The sequence below is a fragment of the Eublepharis macularius genome, chromosome 4 (assembly GCF_028583425.1).
Source record: "Eublepharis macularius isolate TG4126 chromosome 4, MPM_Emac_v1.0, whole genome shotgun sequence".
NCBI classification, from domain to species: domain Eukaryota; kingdom Metazoa; phylum Chordata; class Lepidosauria; order Squamata; family Eublepharidae; genus Eublepharis; species Eublepharis macularius.
This window is the reverse complement of record NC_072793.1, coordinates 85,341,689-85,360,674: the sequence shown is the minus strand read 5'-3', so window position 1 is coordinate 85,360,674 and position 18,986 is coordinate 85,341,689. Positions and strand designations below refer to the sequence as shown.

General features: G+C 39.9%; 1 protein-coding gene across 4 annotated transcripts in view; it reads right to left on the bottom strand.

Annotated features, from left to right (window-relative positions):
• Positions 1 to 1,943: 1,943 nt before the first annotated feature.
• GRIA1 (glutamate ionotropic receptor AMPA type subunit 1) overlaps positions 1,944 to 18,986 on the bottom strand; it is a 321,015-nt gene continuing 303,972 nt past the window's right edge. For all 4 annotated transcript variants that reach the window (XM_054975561.1, XM_054975560.1, XM_054975563.1 and 1 more), the window contains 2 exons: positions 7,450 to 7,584; positions 1,944 to 2,135 (listed from right to left, as the gene is read on the bottom strand). In XM_054975561.1, coding sequence (XP_054831536.1) covers positions 1,944 to 2,135; positions 7,450 to 7,584 — 327 coding nt within the window. The remainder of the gene's footprint in view (positions 2,136 to 7,449; positions 7,585 to 18,986) is intronic.

Sequence of the window (18,986 nt, the reverse complement as noted above, 5' to 3'; positions counted from 1 at the left end):
TTGGACCAGGAAGGTTCCCACAACAAAGCCATTTCTATTAGTAGCCTGTGTTGTTTTCTTATCAAATCTTTAGCCTCCATTCTAAATCAAAATTGTCTGTTTTTCACATTACATTACCCACAGATCTCAGATACAACATGTTTCTGTTATACTGCTAGGTCAGCACTGGCACTTGGAGGAAGTTTTAGCCCCTTGAAAAGTCTGGAGTCCAGTCATGGGCAAATGTATTATGAGGACAATGATTGCAGGGAAGAGTCAGGCCTCCTCCCAACCATGGTGAAGTAGAAACACTCTCTTAATTTTTCTTCAGGGGAATACTTTTCATTCTGACCAAATATGTCACTGTTCATAGTGGTGGTATCACATACACACATACAAATGAAGCTCTTGTTTGGATGTAGACACTAACACACACAAGACTGGGGAAATACTGTTAGCAGGTCCACTCTCTTGTGCTTTATGGATTTCAGTGTTTCATAGCAAGCTTGGGTTTTGGATCACAGATAAAGTTTTTAATAGCAATCAGGGTACCAGCTGGTCTGTTCTCTGTGTTGCACTTCCCCTCATGATGATGAATGAGATGGAAACCATGTCTGTTGGCTTTTCTGCAGAAGGTCACTGGTGAAGACTTGATTCTTGAAACCATTGCAAAGAAATTGGGATCAGATATAAGCTAAAATTGTGGAAGGCTGAATGAAGGTTTCATTTAGTGAAGATTTGTGTCATTCAGTGAAATTTTCAGGTTTTCATTTTTTCATAATAAATCTAATATAGCCAGTTACTCCATGGAACATCTACTTAAATTAGATGTCGCCCTCAAGGATCAAAAAGCCAGATGTTCACAACACAGCCCTGATGTCTTTAAGTCTGTTTACTGGTTTATGGATACCCATGGAGAGATCTGTAGAAATTTTGCTGGGAAGGTGAAAGAGTCTTTACTCAAAGTTCACAATGGTAAGGAAACCTTACAGAAGTGCAAGAATGAGGAAACGGCTGACAAATGCCTCTTCACTTGCAAGGAAGCAGGCAGGGAGAATGATATGTAATATATATGTTTTGCATTTACTTGGTTTTCCCTATATGCAAAAGACAGCCAGTGTCTTAGTTGGTTGCTGACATTTCCATGGTAGCCTGCCAAGTGCATATTTTGTGGACTGTCATGCCCCAAACTCACAATACTTTTAACTCAAATAACCACTTCCGAGGTTGGGAATAAGGATCTCATTAACTTCGGTTTACCTGGGCTCCCTTAAGTCCAGATACAATTGTTGACCTCCATTTCCAACAGAATCTTCCTATTCCTTTTCCGTGTCAGGCTTCTCTTACATCTGTCTTTGAAGTCCTTCATTTGACATTGGAATGGACAACTCTGTTGACAGCCCAGTTAGCCTTGTAGCAATAATTTGAACACAGTAGAGTCCTGCTGTCTCAAAGGAATTTTGTTTTGTTTTCCCTTCATTGTTAATAGCTCAGACATGTATGGTTTTCATCCCAAACTAAACCTGATTTTAAACGGTTGAGCAGAGCAGGGCTGACATTACCCTGACATCACGGGAATTAGTAAGAAAAATATATATTGCACACACTAAGAACTTATTAACAACCAAGTTAAAAATAAAATGGCGCTGTCTTCCTCAGTGTTCCTGTAACCGTGTATTCAGGGATGTCTCCAAATTCTGTTCAGTCAAGTTGCCCTCTCCTTATTGCAGTACAGGTTGTACTTTCTTCTGTCTGTGGATTTACTGTAAAACAGAAACATACACACAGGCACACAGGCACACACACACACACACACACACACACACAAAGGAAAATATCTGATTTCCGCTGAAAGATCCTCTGAATTGTCCCTCTTCTTGTATGGTTTGATTTGATTTTGTTTTGGCACTGGAGAGGCTTGGGCCAGGGGGACCCTGCTCTCACCCAAGATCCATCAAGGGCAATTATAATCCCGTTGCTCCCAGGGACATCCCAGAGCTGTGACCCATGCATGGAATCTCCTGCATGGTTTTAGGGAAATCGTGGCTCACCACCCGTCCGTTTTCTCCACTGCTGGTTCCTGCTGCAGATGCTCGAGGAAGTGTTGATGTCCTTATGGCTTCATTGATAGATTGCTGTGGGATCAAACAAAAACCCTTTTGAGAGAGACAAGGGGATCTCCCCCTGTCCTTAGCAATGGCTGGACAATAATAAAATACAACATTTTGTAACTTTTCTCCTTTATCTGCTAAGTGGTCTTGGGTCACCCCCACCCCAGTCTGCTTGGCACTTACTATTTTTAATTCAAGAATATCTAATTGTCAAGTTATTGTAAGTTTAGCATACACCCTTGACTGCCAAAAGAAATTTTGCAACCAAAATAAGCAACATTTACTGTTTTGTCTTCAAGCCTATAAGGTCTTTCACATAAGCTATGGCATATGTAGCCATGTTGGTCCTACACAAAGAGATACAAAGAACAGATATATTGATAGATGACTTAATCTGAACCAAGCTCCATTAAGGCTGAGCCTTGGAACCTGTTTTCAGGAATGTCTTAGGTGGGAATAAATAGAATGTATAATCTGACATGAACCAATCACACCTACTGAATTTTCTTGGTCAAGTCACGGTGCTTCCAGGTCCTCTCATCTTAGATTTTAAACACTGTTTTAGTTGGGCCACTATATGTTTAAAAGTGAGGTTTCAAACCAAACAAGTTCTTCAAGCATACAGGTCCAAAGCACTTTTTTTTTAAAAAAAAAATTGCATGCAATAAGAATTTTTGTTGTCAGATTTTATATTTATGCTTAGAAGAACAACCATGTGTGAAGAACATCTATTAGGCTTGAAAGACTGCCTGTACTTTAAAGCAACCAGTTGGTTCAATTCAAATGCTAGTCCATTTGTAATGTATCTGGTACATACTATTGACCTTGTAATGCAAATCAAGTACCTCCAACCCAGTACTGTGAGCCCTATGGCTTTCGTTGCAGAGTCAGGTGTATTTGCAGTTGAAAATTCAGGACCATAACTCTGAAACCATAATTTCAAATCAGAGTTGTTTATACTGGCAAGGGATTATCAGGGTCCTTAAGCAACACATTCTCATTCTTGGATCAATGATCTGTGAACTCAAGGCATGCCCAAAGCAATGGCTGCATGTTCTTTTGTAATTATTTTTTTCACAGAAAGTACACTTGTACAGTGCATAAATCCATAAAGAAGCTTCTGCAATATTCTCCTACCAGCATCCCCCTGCTCCCGGTTACTCAATTACCCCAGTTAATTTTAGGACTAAACTCTTCAAAAAGATTAAATATATCACTTCAAGGTATTAGAAAACTTCAGGCATTAGAGGAGGGCACAAACCGAAATAAGAACCAAAATTTGTCACGAATTGGGTGGTTTGTGGTTCGTAAACTGGCGGTTTGTCAGAGCCCATTTCTGATGAACCACCACGAACTTTAGGCTAGTTCGTTTGGTTCTTTTTTTGGTTTGTCACTGCAGACAGCCTGGCACCAGTCAATCAGTTTCCTAGGCAATGGGGCGATGGTCTTTCTGCAGCCCTAGAAGTGACCTTCTGCTGCCTTGGAAGTGACATTTTCGCAAACCGATTCATGAACATGGGCAAGTTCATGAAAGTTCGTGGTTTGTGAAATGCGATGAACCATGAACTGCATGGTTCAGTTTTCCCCCGGTTCATGCCCACCTCTATCAGGCATCCTTACTATATAGAGGAAACTGCTATGACCTGCTTTTGTGAAGCCCAAGATTTAATAAAACCCTTAGCCAGCTGTCCAAGAGACTTAAATATATCTCAAAGTCAGGTTAAGGCAAGTTAAGTGGAGACTGAGAGCCAAGCTACAAATGATGCCTGACACAGGTTGGACACGTGTCAGCTTCCCTCAAGTTTTGATGGGAAATGTAGGCATTCTGGTCTTGCAGCTTGGCTCTCCATTTAATTGAAGTTTACAGAGTGGCAGTCTATGGGAGGGAGAAGATGCGGTCAGGAGGGGAGTGCAGGCATTGGAGTCTCACCGGGCGCCCCCCTTCCCCTCTGCTGAGTGTGTGTGTGGGGGTTCTGTAAACTTTAATTAAATAGAGAGCCAAGCTGTAAGACCAGGACGCCTTCATTTCCCATCAAAACTTGAGGGAAGCTGACAAGTGTCCAACCTGTGTCAGGCGTCACTTGTAGCTTGGCTCTGATTTGTACAAGGCTACCTAGAGAGCCATATCTGAGGGACTGCATATCCATATCTTCCTGTGTAACTGAAAGGCCAGCCACAAGGAAGAAGGCAAAGATTTATTCTCTGCTGGGCTTAAGTTACAGATGCATAGACTTTGATTATTAAGAGTCTCTTCCTCATGCTAAGACTGATTCAACAGTGAACCAGTTATGTAGGGGGACAGTGGGTTCTCCCCTTGTTAAAGGTTTTTAAGCAAAGGCTGGGAAATTACTGCTAGGAATGCTCTGGGTTTTCTGCATTGCCAGGTAATTGGACTTAATGGCCTGTAGGACCCCTTCCAACTTTATGTCTCTATAACATCTTGATTTTTCAGCAGCAGTACAAAAAGGAAAGAAAAGAAAGTGAGAAGAACTTGTACGTCCAGATGGCTGTGAATGCTATAATGTTGTCATTACAGTCAGCTGACAGCAAAGTCAATGAAGTGTATGATTCAGAATATGAATTTGTCCAGCATATACTGTTTGGATACTTTACAAATCACCTTTTCTCCTGGCATGCTGTATTGGGTATGCTCAGCAGCATCACACAAGGTTGAGCTAAAGAACATATAGTTTCCCAGGCAACTGATATTCCTGCAGAGAACTTGGGTGCCCTGTTCTCTCTGCATTTTAGGCACTGTCACTGCAGTGTTTTAGGCACCAGATGGGAAAGGAAGATTTGCAGAGAAATCTCACAGTTATTGTTTCCAACACTAGCTAAATTCTAAGTTCATGGGCTTGTGGCTTTAAGGAGCTTTTAAAAGAATTTGAGGAACTTGCAGTAGCTAGGGAAACATGGGTGGTGGGGGGGAGGGTTTCTAAATTTTGAAATATACTAAAAAAGGTATGTGGAAAATATTAGTTGAGTCCATTCAAATAAAGAAGAAAGGAAATTTATCCATCACTATTTGTTGAGGGTAAACAATTCTCATGTTTCCAGAATAACTTGCCAGGGTTAATCAAGTAGCTATTTAACGAGACATGGTGAAGTTGGTCTAGAATAGTGATTCTTAACCCATGGTGGGTCAAGAAACTGCATATGCTGGAATATGAACCCCTCTCATGTTGCCAAATTTTTGTTGCTGCTATTGTTCATGTTGGCTTCCTTGTGTTTGGCTTATGTTTTTTGTCCCTGGTTGTCTTGGTATGCACACAGTTCTGGTTTTGACACAGGGGAGGCTTTTCCTCTTTCTGTATGTTCTCCAGTGTCACATGGCATGACATAGCATGACTTCTTGTCACATGACTGCGATATCACATTCCTACCCATCACATAACTGCCTGTCATGTGCTGTCAGCTTAGTGTATTCCATGCTACTGCCCGGTGGGTTCCAGATCTGGAAATGCTGAAGACTAGAGGTGGGCATGATCCAAAAAGAATTAATGATCAAGCTGATCATGGATCTGCTCTGGCGACGACCCCAAATCACCGATCCACACCGATCATCTCCCATTTCCGATCTGTGGATCGGGGAGGCCAAAGTGGGGCGCTCTGCTATTCCCAGCTATATGGGAAGGTGGGTGATGGTGGCTGCCGGGCGCGAGCAAACATTCCCGCTCAGCTCCTCTGAGCCCTCTATTTACCAAGTATTACCCTTCTAGTCATGAAAAAGCCAAATCATTTGTACCACCTGTCTAATTAGAGTTCCAACCAGCTGAGAGTTTAAAGGCGGCTGTATTTTCTTTTGCACATTAACTTCTCCCCCTTCTCATTCTCAACTGCTTGCAAAAGGGATGCAGTCGCTGGGCTGAGAAGCCAGGAGGAGAGAGAAATCTCTTTTCAGTGTTAACTCTTTCAACGCACTGAATGAACTCAGAGAGGAGCGCAAAACAGCTTCAGCTGATAGCTGCTCTCAAAGCCAGGGGTTTTTGTTTTCTCTCTCTCCTAACCCCTACCTCTCCCAATCACTTTTTAAATATTTTTCTCAGGAAGCCACCTTTCCACTCACAACTGTTTGCTTTTCCTTCCTAGGGGAAATATTATCAAGTTTCTTGCCTTAAATTTCTTTTGCTAAAAAGTTAACCTCAAGCTGCAGTATGAGACCTCCGTGTGCTTTCCAGACTACGCGCTGTCCGTTTCTCTCCCTAGCTCAAGTATCAAGTACTGAGACACAAAGTTTTTTTAACCACTGATTTTCCCTATTCTAAATCACAAAACAAGTTTCTCTCCTCTTTAATTACAGAAACACCTTCTTTTACTCTTTAGACCTGGTCACTCCCCAGACCGTTTCTCCTTTTTACACATATATTAATAAGCAAAACAAAAATTCTGTGCCAAGACAAAGGGGGGTGGGGATAAGGAATTGGGTGTGTGTGTGTTATGGATGTGGATTCAAAGCCAAAAACCAAAACAAAGAAATCCCTTCACCAAGCGCACAATTAGTACAAATCTGGGACAGAAGGTGGCTCGACTCTCACCGTGCCACCTCCCCCTTTTCTGTTCTCTCCTATACGCACACTCACACAAACATCAGGATCCCCATAGTTTGTTTTGATAAACAAGACAGATAAGGATAGGTGGGCAGGAGGACTGTGTTTGGCTGTCAGAGCTGCCTATCAGGGTTTGTAGGGATGAGATTGGAGTGCCCATGGCTACAGAACACCCCCTTCCCCCTTCCCTCCCCTGGGTCTCTTCTCCCAACTGGTGAGTGCATTGCTGCTCTGTGGTTGGAAGGAAGCCTTGCTGATCAAGGAAAGCTGGGCTTCCATTCAGGTTTCCAGGGCGACAGAAGGAGGGCAAACAGAGCTCAGGCATTCTCCTGGCTCCGTTTCCCCGGGAATAGATTACTGGCGCCTGAATGTCTGGATCCCCGATCAGATCCCGATGGCCCTGATCAAGCCCCGATGAAGCCCCCCCCCCCGAACGCTGGATCGGTCACTGTAAACGGAACCGATCCGCTGGGTCCCAATTGTATGAACGCCATTATCATGGGTATTTTTCTATCGTAATGCCGATCATGCCCATTTCTACTGAAGACCACTGGTCTACAGCAATTCCATTTTGGCAAGATGGAAGAAAGGAATCTGCTTGTCTTAGACTAACAGTTCCTAAGCTGTATGTATTCAGGGGTGGGGCAGTTTGTAAATTGAAATTATAAATAAATAAAATAAATAAATAAGCTCTACAGTGAAGCAAATTGACTTTAATATAAGTCAAGAATGCTGCAGTAGGGGCATAAGAATTCTAGAAATCTGGCTGGGGTCAGAAAGAAGGTGTGAAAGGCCTGTGAATGTATTGCCACCTTCATCCGTTTTGATTCACTTCTGGACTTGTAACAAAACTCGATTAAGGCAACCAGCATGGCTAGTCCAAGCCCACCGATGAGGATGTAGAAAACACCGGCCACATTGCTGAGGCTCAAAGCACTTGTTTTGTCCTATAAGAGAAATGAAAGGGAGAGGGGAGGGGGAAGGAACAATCTATTAATGAAGTATTTTATTTTAGAAACAAGACACAAGAGTTTAATACAATACACTAGCAAGCCACCAAATACATATAAGTCATTTCCGTTTCCTTTCATTACAGTTGAATATTTCCCCCCACTGTACACTCAAATGACTAAATATATCAATGGCTTTGCAACTCTTTGGGAAACTTTTATACTACATATTTTTCATCACCCTTAAGAACTTGTTTGCCTCAAATGTCTAAGTAGTTTCAGTTATTGATAAAAATGTTATCTGTTTTCAGCTGACATTTGCTAGTCTCCAATCTCTCCCCATTTCTCCTAAAATAACTTGGAAACGCCTGTTCTTTTCTTTCCTGATAGTTTCCCCCGCAACTTCTGTTGCTGAGCAACATATTGAAAGGTTTATTTTATTTCTCCTAAAATGCCCACCCTTCTTTGTACAATACTCAGGTTGCAGTGACATTGAAAAGGTATCCTTAGATATGCATTTGATTTGTATTTAATAAAGCAGTTATTTTGTGTGTAGGTTCTCGGGGTGCATTTTAAATTCATTAATTGTTAATTAGGGAGATTAACCACCAATTAATCATACTTTGTGCTTGATTCTAATTAAAAATGGATTTTATAAAAATACCTGGAATTAAACCGAGCATAGAAAATAGGTAGGTATAACTGATGCCCATTTTGCAGAGGAAGAAACTGAACATTCATAGTAGATGTGCAGGAAACATTGTTTGTAATCTGTTATTCTGGAGTTGTTTGATTCAATTCTGTCAAATGAACTGAATATGTTGTTTCCAATTTAAATTTGAAAAATATTGTTTCCCTTCTATTTGATCTATCCTGCCTACCCATTTTAGAATGAGACTGAAATAACTTTGTAGGGATAGGTCAGGTTCCACCATGTTTCAAGTTACTCCTAAACAGAACCCTTATGCCCTAAAAGGAAAGCATTTGTATGTGTGTGCATTTTCAAATACTGAAATATTCCAAGCCATTCCTAGATTCTCAGCAACTTGGTTCTGAGACCCTCTTCATATTACATGGTAGATGAAACAGTGATGAGTTAACTTATGGCCTGCGTATTCACAGTCATATAATTAATATGACCTGCAAATGTAGATGAATTATAGACTTACAGCTTAAATATGATGAAAGATATTCTTTGCCCTGAAAATAAATACCCCAGAAAGCAGAATCTGTTACTTGAAACCACTTCCACCACATTTTAGCACGTTCATATTCCATTACAGCGACTGGGTTTTATATGAAGATGGGACAATTTAATGTTTTTATCCAGTTAAGGATTGTCTTATGGTCATTTACAGTCACAGGTACTCATGCCTCGATATGCCCAGATACATGATCCTTTTGGCACAAGTTGAAGGGCAAGAGCAAAAGGAGACTTGGTCCCTGGTGTTTAGTCTGTGGCCCTCAGCATCTGGATATGAGGGCCAAAGTAGACATGATAGCATCCATTGGTCAAACCTGTGGCCACCACTGACATTTTAAAGTAATTTAAAAATGCCACAAAGGCTGTAATTTGGTAGCCTGAAGTGATCTTGTTTCCCACCAGTGCCTTTTCAAGTGCTGAAACAGTTGTGGGTGGGTGTGTCCATTTAAGTATTTGATATGGTGTAAGGGGAAAGCAAAAAGCACCTCAGTCCACAGCACTGTGGGCTCCCATGCAGCACTTTTAAATTGTTTTAATATGGCATCGCCATCTACGAGTTGACCCTAGACCAATTCCAGGAATTGGAGTATTATTACTCTGTGGTTTTGTTTGTCTAAATTATATTTGGGTTTTCTTTATTTTTAAGCAACTTTGGGTCCCCAGAAAAAGGAGGAAAGACCCTCATCAGTTTGAGAGAGATCCCTTCACATCTCTTGAGTTTCTGAGGGATGCCTTCACAGTTATTATTGGATGCAAGTTGTAGATAGGTGTTCGTTACAGAAAACTGCATAAAGGATGAAATGCAGTAAAATGTCATTTGCTTATGGGCATAGTCTAAGATTGATGATCTCTTATTTATTTTTGTTGGTGCTGAGAGAGTCACACTTCTTATGCTGTTGTTGGAGACAGGGTAGGTCAGGTAGTGGCTACTGTTTTCTTAGGAATAGGCTGAAAACATCTATAGATTTGAAAGATAAATCTCTGGGTTGTCAAATGAAAATACATAATTATTTCAGTAAATGTAGCTTCATTAAAGGCACAATTGAAAATATTGAGTTGTATACCATGGACCTGTTCTGCTAATAAAGGCACTTTTGTTGAGCACAAGGAGGCTTTCCTAATGTAAGAAAGTTTCTTCTTGGGTCTGGGGAAGGCTCTTTCCTCTGAAGTAAAGCATTGACATAAGCTGAACAGACTTGAGGGATCCAACTAGTAGAGTCTTCCAGAAATAAGAGTTTTATCCTATGCTCTGTTTCTAATGATGGAATAGCACTTCTGTTAGCATGGAGTAGAGGAGAGTGATTTCTGTCCATCTCCTATCCCATCATGGATCCTCACTTTATTCCAAATGCTGTTCATGGTGCCTGAGTAACAAAACTGGGGAGGGGGGCGGTTAGTGATTGCTCCACAAACTCTACTTCCCTTGTGGATCTCGCAGGATACAGGTCTGTCATCTGCACTACTGCACAAAAAACCTTTCTCAAAAGAAGATGGAAGTCAACAACCCTGCCTGAACAGTTGTTAAAATCTATGTAGCATAAACTGTAAACTTCCACAATGCAAATGTTTTGGGAATTTAACTGGCAGTAATGACATTATATGAGAATGGGGGTTACCACATGGTGGTAAACCTAGACTCCTTTGGCCCTATATATTTATTTCTTCCATTTCTTGTTATGTACCTGACAATGTAGATGTTGATAATATGCATTTCTTCATTACAACAACTAATCCTTTCAGAACTCTGCAACTGTATGATGAAACCCACCCCCAATCCCCGCTCCAGGTACCAGCTCAAGATGTATTTGTCTCTTCACTGTTAATAGCCTTTCCAAAGCGTTATCTCTAAGTGTAAATGCTTCAGTTCAGACTTCTATAAGTATCCATTTTTTCCACGGTTATGATGTTAAAATGTCACACTTTTTGGAATATTTTACGATTACACAATTATCTTTCAGATTTAACTCTCCCCTCCCCACCAGAAGCCTATTACCTATTTATCATATTTATATTCCACTCTTTCTTAAGGGGCATGTATTCTTCCATTTCTTTATTTCATCTTCACAATCACCATAATGAGAGAGAGTGATTGGTCAATGAGCTTTATTTTGGAGCTGGCATTTGAACCTGAGTCTCCCTAGTCCTACTCTGCCATTAGTACTAACTTTCACAGACTTTACTATTAAGTAATATGTAGATTTTAGGCATCTTATATGTGCCTTACATACATACAGAAGCAAAAATTGGGGACAGGAGATAAGACTTTAAAAAAGACTTTCAAAATCAGTTATATGTGTAGTGAAGTTCAAATGCCCCTCCTTGGGGGGAGTGAGGGGAGAGATTTTCAGAAGTGGGAGCTCTGTTGACTATCAGTCTGTTAATTCTTTGAAATTCAGTAGGTATGTGTAAGAAAGAAATTACTTATAACAAAATATTTAAATGGATCTTATTTTAAACCAATCAACAAGTCAAATCAAGAAGTGTGGCATTCACACATCTGGTCAATGTCTAAAGGCTTAGAGACCCATCTGGCGAAAACAGCTGGGCTGCTTAGGTATGTGAGCTTAATTTTCCCAACTGCCATATAGTTGACATAAGCCAGAAAAATGACATGAAACATATGATGGAAGCTTGGCTGGAGAGATATACTGAGGGAGAGAGAGCCTGTCATAAAGCCAGTTGTCATAATGTAGATTTAGGTATGAAACTGCTCCATAGGCATCTCCTCAGCTCTTGCATTTTCTTTGCAAGAAGGATGTGGTTTCTAATTGCAAAGAGGTTCTCTAGAGAGTGACTATTGTCTTGAAGCCATAGTTCTTTCCCAGTGGGATATTGGCGCTAGGGTCATGTGTGCACACTGCAAAGGCAAGAAGACAATCCCTGCCTGCCATGGCTTGCTTTGGATTATTGGCTCCAAAAGGCCTTGCCTGCTGATTTTTGTACAGGCTCACGACTTAATAGTGCTAATAATGATAGGATATGAAGAAAGGCACCAATCCCACACTTACTGCCTGAGAATCAAACCCTTTTGCTGAGCTGCAGAGCCTTGCCATTTGGACTTTGTGACAGATGCTCTCTCAAGGAGTTTGCCCATCATGCAGCCAGCTTATTAGTGGGAGTGTAAATGTCACATCTTGTCTCCTGCAGAGTGAGAGTTATGTTTGAGGGAAGAGAAGGAGGGAACAGGAAGATTGGCAGGTAAAAAGCAAGCAAAAAGCCTATGTTTTAGAAATGCTACAGTCTTGTTGCCATGGTGACAAGACACCATCCCTACTGGCTTCTTTTCCACTGGTGAAAGCTTATCCATCATCCTGTTTGTTAACATTTATTCTGCTTGTCAGAAATTGTTTAGACTCCTGAATTCCCACCTTATCTTGCTGGAGTAAACTATGCACCATTTAAAGTTGAGATATTTGATATTGATCTTAAATATTGAGTATTTAAATCCTATGGAAAATGTCCTCAATTCATTTATCTTCTTAACTTCATTTGTACCCCAGCTTTCTCCCTCAAGGGACTCAAGTCTACTCTCCTCCATTCTATCCTCACAACAACCCTGTGAAATACATTTGGGAACTTTGTGTTTGTGATTCATGAATTGGTAACTCTGCTTTGTTAGTTGTGAATTCCCTAGAATTGCAGATTTTGGCAATTATGCAATATGTTTCTGTATATATGAGTGTGTAAAATTGTATCACATATGGAAAAACACTAAGAGATTTTAAATTCTCAGATTCTGGGTGTCTGCTGATGTAAAATTACTGTTATCAATATTTTCAAATGGCATGATTTCACAATCAAGTAGATGGAAAGAAAATTGGATCCAGACTAAATGCTCCATTAGGGGAATGGATCTTTTCTGGCTCCCCCACCATAGCTCACTAATCTCCATGAAATGTTGCTCCTCAGTATGGTTGCCAGGTTCCTTGAGTCCCCCGTTGGGGGACTGGGAACCTGGCACTCACCCACCTTGGTCTTCATCATCTCTTGTCACGTGAAGTGACATCATCATGAGGGGCAAAGGGCAGCCTAGCTTGTGCTCCCGTACTTGCCAAAGGGATGAATCACACCCCCCGTGGGCCTGATTCAGCCTGAAATGGGCCCATTGCAGAGCATGGGAGCATGCTGTGGTGGAGCACAGGGGTGCACTGCTCCATCTGGGGGTGTGCTATGCCACTGGGGGGAGCACCCTGGGGGCATGCCCCCCGTTGGTCAGGTAAGTGGTATCGGGGGAGGAGGTGGGAGCAGGGGATCCCCCGCCCTGAGCAGGGGAATGGCAGCCCTACTCCTCGGGGAGAGGGGGAGAAAAGTCTGCAGCAGGAAGGGGGAATCTGTGGGAATGAGCAGTTCATTCCCAATCCAGCCCATAAACTAGCTGAATTCACAAACTTGGAAATTCAGCTTCATTAGCCAAGAAAACAGGGTTTACATCTTATCAAAATAATAGAACAACTTGTAGGCAATAAAGGACTGAAGCAATTATCAAGTCAGTCTTAATTCTCACCCCTTTCACCACTGAAAATCCCTCTACTTTTGGCTCTTTTTGGCTCTAGTAGCAGAAACAAATATGGGCACTTGGTCAAAAGGATCATGGAAAAGTAATGTTGAAGATAGTGGTTTTCACCCAGGTGTATAAAATATTAAAAGTTGTTTTGTACCATAACTGCAATGTATTGGGTTTGGATGGGTTGAGCTTTTCACCATATTAAGAAGAACACAAAACTAATTTAGATAATTATTTATGTTACTGGTTATCAAATACTAAGATCCACTTGTGTATTATAGTTTCTTCAGGATTTTTCTAGACCCTGCCTTCTCACGTATTTTGATCTATCTGCAAGAAATCATTTTTCACTAAGACTAAGAGTGGAAATACTAATGTTACTAAGTACCTAGGGATTGTATATGTAGTCCTTAATTCACATGCAGGCTGTTCTTGCTTGGCGCACATGAATGCCACTTTCATGGGAGTTTCTTTTGTATGATTGCATCTGCAAGTGATTCCAGAGGGTAAAGTGCCAATTCAGCTCTGTTTTCACTGTGAGAACAAGTACTGTAGGCTCCTTTGACTTGCCAATTTTCATTTCTTGAAGGTGTGAGAGTGTCAAGATCTGCATTTCAATGAATGGATGTGGGGGAAACAGGGATATTTTAGTAGCTGAGGAGGAACTGATATTGAATACGTTAATGTATTCATGTGGAGCAAATTGAAGGGTGACAGTGCTAATGAGTGCATAGAAAGCTGAAACAGGACATGCAAAATTAACTTCACTTGAGTGTCTCTAGGTACTTAGTAATGTGTATTTCCACCCTAAATTTGCACTGAAATACAATGGGAGGAGTGGCGAAGTCACAGTTTCTAATCCCAAATCACTGGGTTGTTGTGAAGACAGCAATTTTACTCTGAGCTCATTTGAGAAAGGGATACATGTGTAATAAATAAAAAGGCTAGCTATGTAGGAACTTCTTGACTTATACATCTCTTTTTCTGCAACAGAAAAATGATAGACATTATTTTTCTAGGTTCAAAATAATTTCGTGACTCTGAAAGTAAGTTGTTTACATTTAAAAACGAATAAATATCATTTGGTTATTTTTTTCATTTTCTCTGTTCTAGTGTGTTGGTTAAATTTAAGATCAGAATTCTGTAACTACATTTCTATGACCAAAGGTAAAATTAGACAAGAGCTATCATGAATATTTTTCATGTTTAATCAAATCACGTCTATAGCAAGGGTGTGGAGGTGGTCTGCTTTTTACAACTAAAGGTGTATGCATAAGAGTGGCTGGACTCTGCCTCATACACTCTCCTTGAAGTCAATTAATTGCTTCTTGCACTTTCTCTCAGCCTAGTTCTGATACTGGGAGTGAGATGGGCTGGGGAGAGAAGTGCCTGAAGCAGTGAAAGAGCAGTGAGGTAACATGTATGGGGTGTGTGTGTGGCAGAGTTCAGTAGTTCAGTTTCCCTCAGTTCTGCATACCTTTTGTGGAAAAGAAATTATATTCCCTCACCCAAGCCACTATTTAAATGTCTAGTTATTTTATATAGTTTACCTATACTTTAAAAAGTCCAGTTGATTAATCTGCTTGTAATACCTAGAAATGACTGGAAAAGTTTCTTTTTAACAAAATATGACTTCATCCACTTTCCAACTTTCAGGTTGAAATGCCAATTGTGAAAAGCCACTATTTGCACACAATTGCCTGTGGCTACTTCAAGTCACAGCATGTTCCTAGAACTGTATTATGATAGTTCTATTCCTATAACTGTGATGTTCCTATAACAAAAGATTTCATGCCTACAAACTCCTGTAATTATTAATTAATTATAATAATATATAAATCCTTGACATTTTACAATCTTTGCCATTTATTCATCTTTGACACTGGTAGTTCTATAACAAGTTTGTTAGTTTCATATTCTTTTCACTAAGAAGTCTGTGATCTGTGGATAATAAAGCATAAGAAAGTTTTGTATGATTATTAATAATGATTGAATAGGGGAGATTCAACACTCACAAATTGTGCCTTAGGATATTCATTTCTAATTGTATCAAAATTAGATGGGAGTCATGCCAGTCTTAGGGTGAACACATTTAGATGCATTTTTGTTGTAGCTGCATGCATAATCTCATGTGTAGGGCAATTAAACTATATGTTGTGGCATCTGTTATGAATCTACACACATAAGATGGATATACGCTTCTTGCCTATAAATAGCAGCATTCAGGAGAAACTGGAGTTGTTCCGCCTAAGAAAACTCTCTATTGAGCCGGTGGAGTGATTTGTAGATCAGGGCAGTTGTTTTATTCCATTGCCCAGATTGTGATACTACTGGAACATGATGAGCCCAGCAAACACTGCATGGTATTCAAGTTCACCTGGTATGCGGTGGATGTCCTTGATGGCTCTAGTCAATAGATAAATCCTGTGAATGGCTCACAGATTAAGCAGTGTGCATAAGCTATGTTCTTTAAAAACTTGTTAAGCAGAAGATGTCAGATTTTAAAACATTTTTTCTTTTAAAACTGAGCCAGTGTGCTTTCAATTCACGTGGCTCTAAAATCTACAAAACATTATGCTTATATGGATTTATTTCCTCAGAAATTCAGGCATGCAGTATTAACAGATTTTATACATGGAATTTCAGGAAACGTTCAAAACTTTATGGCTAGCCACAATAATTCTTACATGCAATTCCCATGGTCTGTCTTTTGTTCTATAAGGACATGCAACTGATGCCATTCACTCTGAGGTCACACGATTCACGTAAACTCCATTAGCTCTTCTCCTCTTCTTTGCTTAGGCTTGTGTGGAATGCAAATCAAGATATGATATTCACCAGAGAATTAAGTAAATATCGTAATGGTTCTGCTGGAGTGATTATTTTAAATGGGATGACTGCCATAATTGTTCTGCTTGGGATACATTAGCAATGGGATTGTTTTTACACTGTGCAGCCTTTGGTGATGGTACTGAGGAAGCTCTCTAAGGCATACTACTAGGTAGTTACTCTTCACCTACATGTTAGGTGCTGATGTTTCTGTAACATGACAAAAATAAAGTGGATGAGGGTGAAAAGCTGAAATTGAATCCAGAGGTGATATTGATGGTTAAAGCTGCAGTTTTGGATTGGACTGACTTGTCTGTCTTTTATGGGGTTATGTTATTCCTATCACATCAGGTAATGTACATGGATATCCTTCTGGACCCAGCATTATTATTTGAGGGAAGATTTGCTGCTATTGCTACAAACACTTTCTACAACCTGCACTTGGTTTGTAAATTGTCCCCCTTCAAGACTCAGCTGATAGCCTATGCTGATCCACACTTCTGTAGCTTCTCATTTGGACTGCTGTAGCACACTATATTTGGTGATACTGCAGCTCTTGAAGACTGTCCAGAAGCTTCAGGTAAGTCAGCCCATTTGTTAATATGTGTCAGTGTCAATCTGTTGTGTGTATACTATACTGGTACTGAAAGAACTCCATTGGCTATTTGCTTCAGGGCTCAATTCAAAATGATGATTCTTATCTTTAAAGACCATTATGACCTGAGACCTACATACCTGAAGGACTGTCTCTCCTGATAAGAACCCACGCACTAACTTGGATCAGCTCTTTTAATGAGTCACCAGATCTGGCAGGTTTGATCTGTTGCAGCGAGCGCATGTGAATTGTCATTTTTAGCCTTCTGGACTAATTTTCCAAGGGATATTCAGGTTTTTTTGTTTGTGTTTTTTTTGAGGCATAAAAGATTTTAATCTTCCAAAAGGCATTTAGTGATTTATCATTCCTCTGCTGGGCATTGTGGTTGTGTTGGGCTGGCTGTTTTAATTATTTTTATTGTAACCTTGAGTTTTTATGTGCCATTTATTGTACGCAATTTAGAATGCAGGAGAGAAGGATATAAATGTTAAAATAAATAACTTTTCTATTCTTTGGGGAATTCTCTTTGTTTAGGATCAGGAATAAGGTGTTTAGTACCCAACAGGAAGGCAATTAATTTGTAACTGACATGTTGCAGAGAACAGAATTTTATGCTACTATTCACATCCTTCATGCTCATAATTCTGTGCAGTATTTGCCAAAATAATTGGGCAGGTATAGAAAATTAGAGCTATTCAAGAAAAGGGGATATTGTGAATGTTTTTTCTCCATGAATATAAAAAAATAAACTAGTTAGTTTAAAAGATCAATATAAAACAAAATGTTGATTTTTTAAAAAAATTGCAAGATATACTTTTTTAGATTTTAAAGAAGTCTATAGAGTATACAGTTATACAGTCTGAAAGTACAGTAACCATAAAAGATTCAGCACTCAATCAAGTGGAACCATCCAAAATAATTTTTTTGCAAGTTTAATAATTGCTTTCACTGTAATTCCTTCTGCACATGTACTAATGTGTTCAATGTGAAACAGCTGCACTCTGGAAGAACACTGTCTGTTTTGTGTGGTACAGTTTGGTGGAAATTGTCTGAAATAAGGAGTACACATTTTGTTGCATCTGGTTATAATATTTTTGAATGAAGAAGAACTCAATTCTCACAAAGCAAGCTGGATCTGGATTTTTTTAAAAGAATTCAGCATGTGACTTATATCTCTTATTTGGTGTCAACATAAGAACCAGGCTTTGTGACTCATCTGGTAGGTAATTTATTTATTATCAGACTTGCTTAATTTGTATCCTAATTCACTTATCAAATTTATATCTCTCCTCACAATTATCTTCTGATGACTCTTCATGGACATTTCTTACAATTTTCTACCTTCTTCATTTACAGCTTCTTCTCCATCATCTTTATTTCTCCTTCTCTATACAAGAGTGCGCATGACATAATGCTTCTTATCTGTGATGAGGCTTCTTTGAAATTATTTTTGCAGAGCCTAACTCACAGAAAGCATTGTTTTGTATGGGAATTCTCCATGGATTTTGCAGGAAAGATCCATCAGTAATGTGACTCTTCTGTTTGGGAGTCAAGTCATGGATCAATGTAATCAGATAATTGTTGGTGCTGGGGCAGCTTAAAGGTGGTATGCACTGATCCATCCCTTTTGGTATCCCTGAGGAGCACCCATAGAGAAGGAGCATAGCACCATCCTTATCTTCTCAGTCCTGGCCTAGATACACACAGCACAAAGCTCCACCACAGTTGCTTTTTAAAGGCTCAGTGGAACCCTTAAACTGCTCAAGAACACTCCTGGAGCCTCACGACAAAGAAAGGAGCAGCTCCAGGAAGCTTGGTTTACTTAAAAAGACAAAGGCTTTATTTTCTCTGCTTTTGTCACCCCTTACTCTTCTTTTGTTGTTCTGTTTATACTGAGAAGGCAAAAGACATTTCTCTGAAAAGCATCTTCTGTCAGTGGCCATTCTTGCCAGTTCATTTCTGTAACTGTCATCCACTGGGATTTGATTTCTCTTTTCTCCTACTTGTGACTTGTCCCTTCTGTATCTATTGTATTGCAAGCCATTCTTACACCAACCTGCCTATTTTATTTCTTGTACAGTTCATTGCTGAATTTTAAGCACTTAATAATTAATACCACCACAACTACTACTACTACTAGTACTAAAACTACAAATACTATGACTACTACTATACTGATGATGGTGATGATGGTGATGGTGATGAATAATACCTCTTTGGTGGAGCAGCCTATAAAACACTCCTTGCTTTTTTTGTATTGGGGTTCT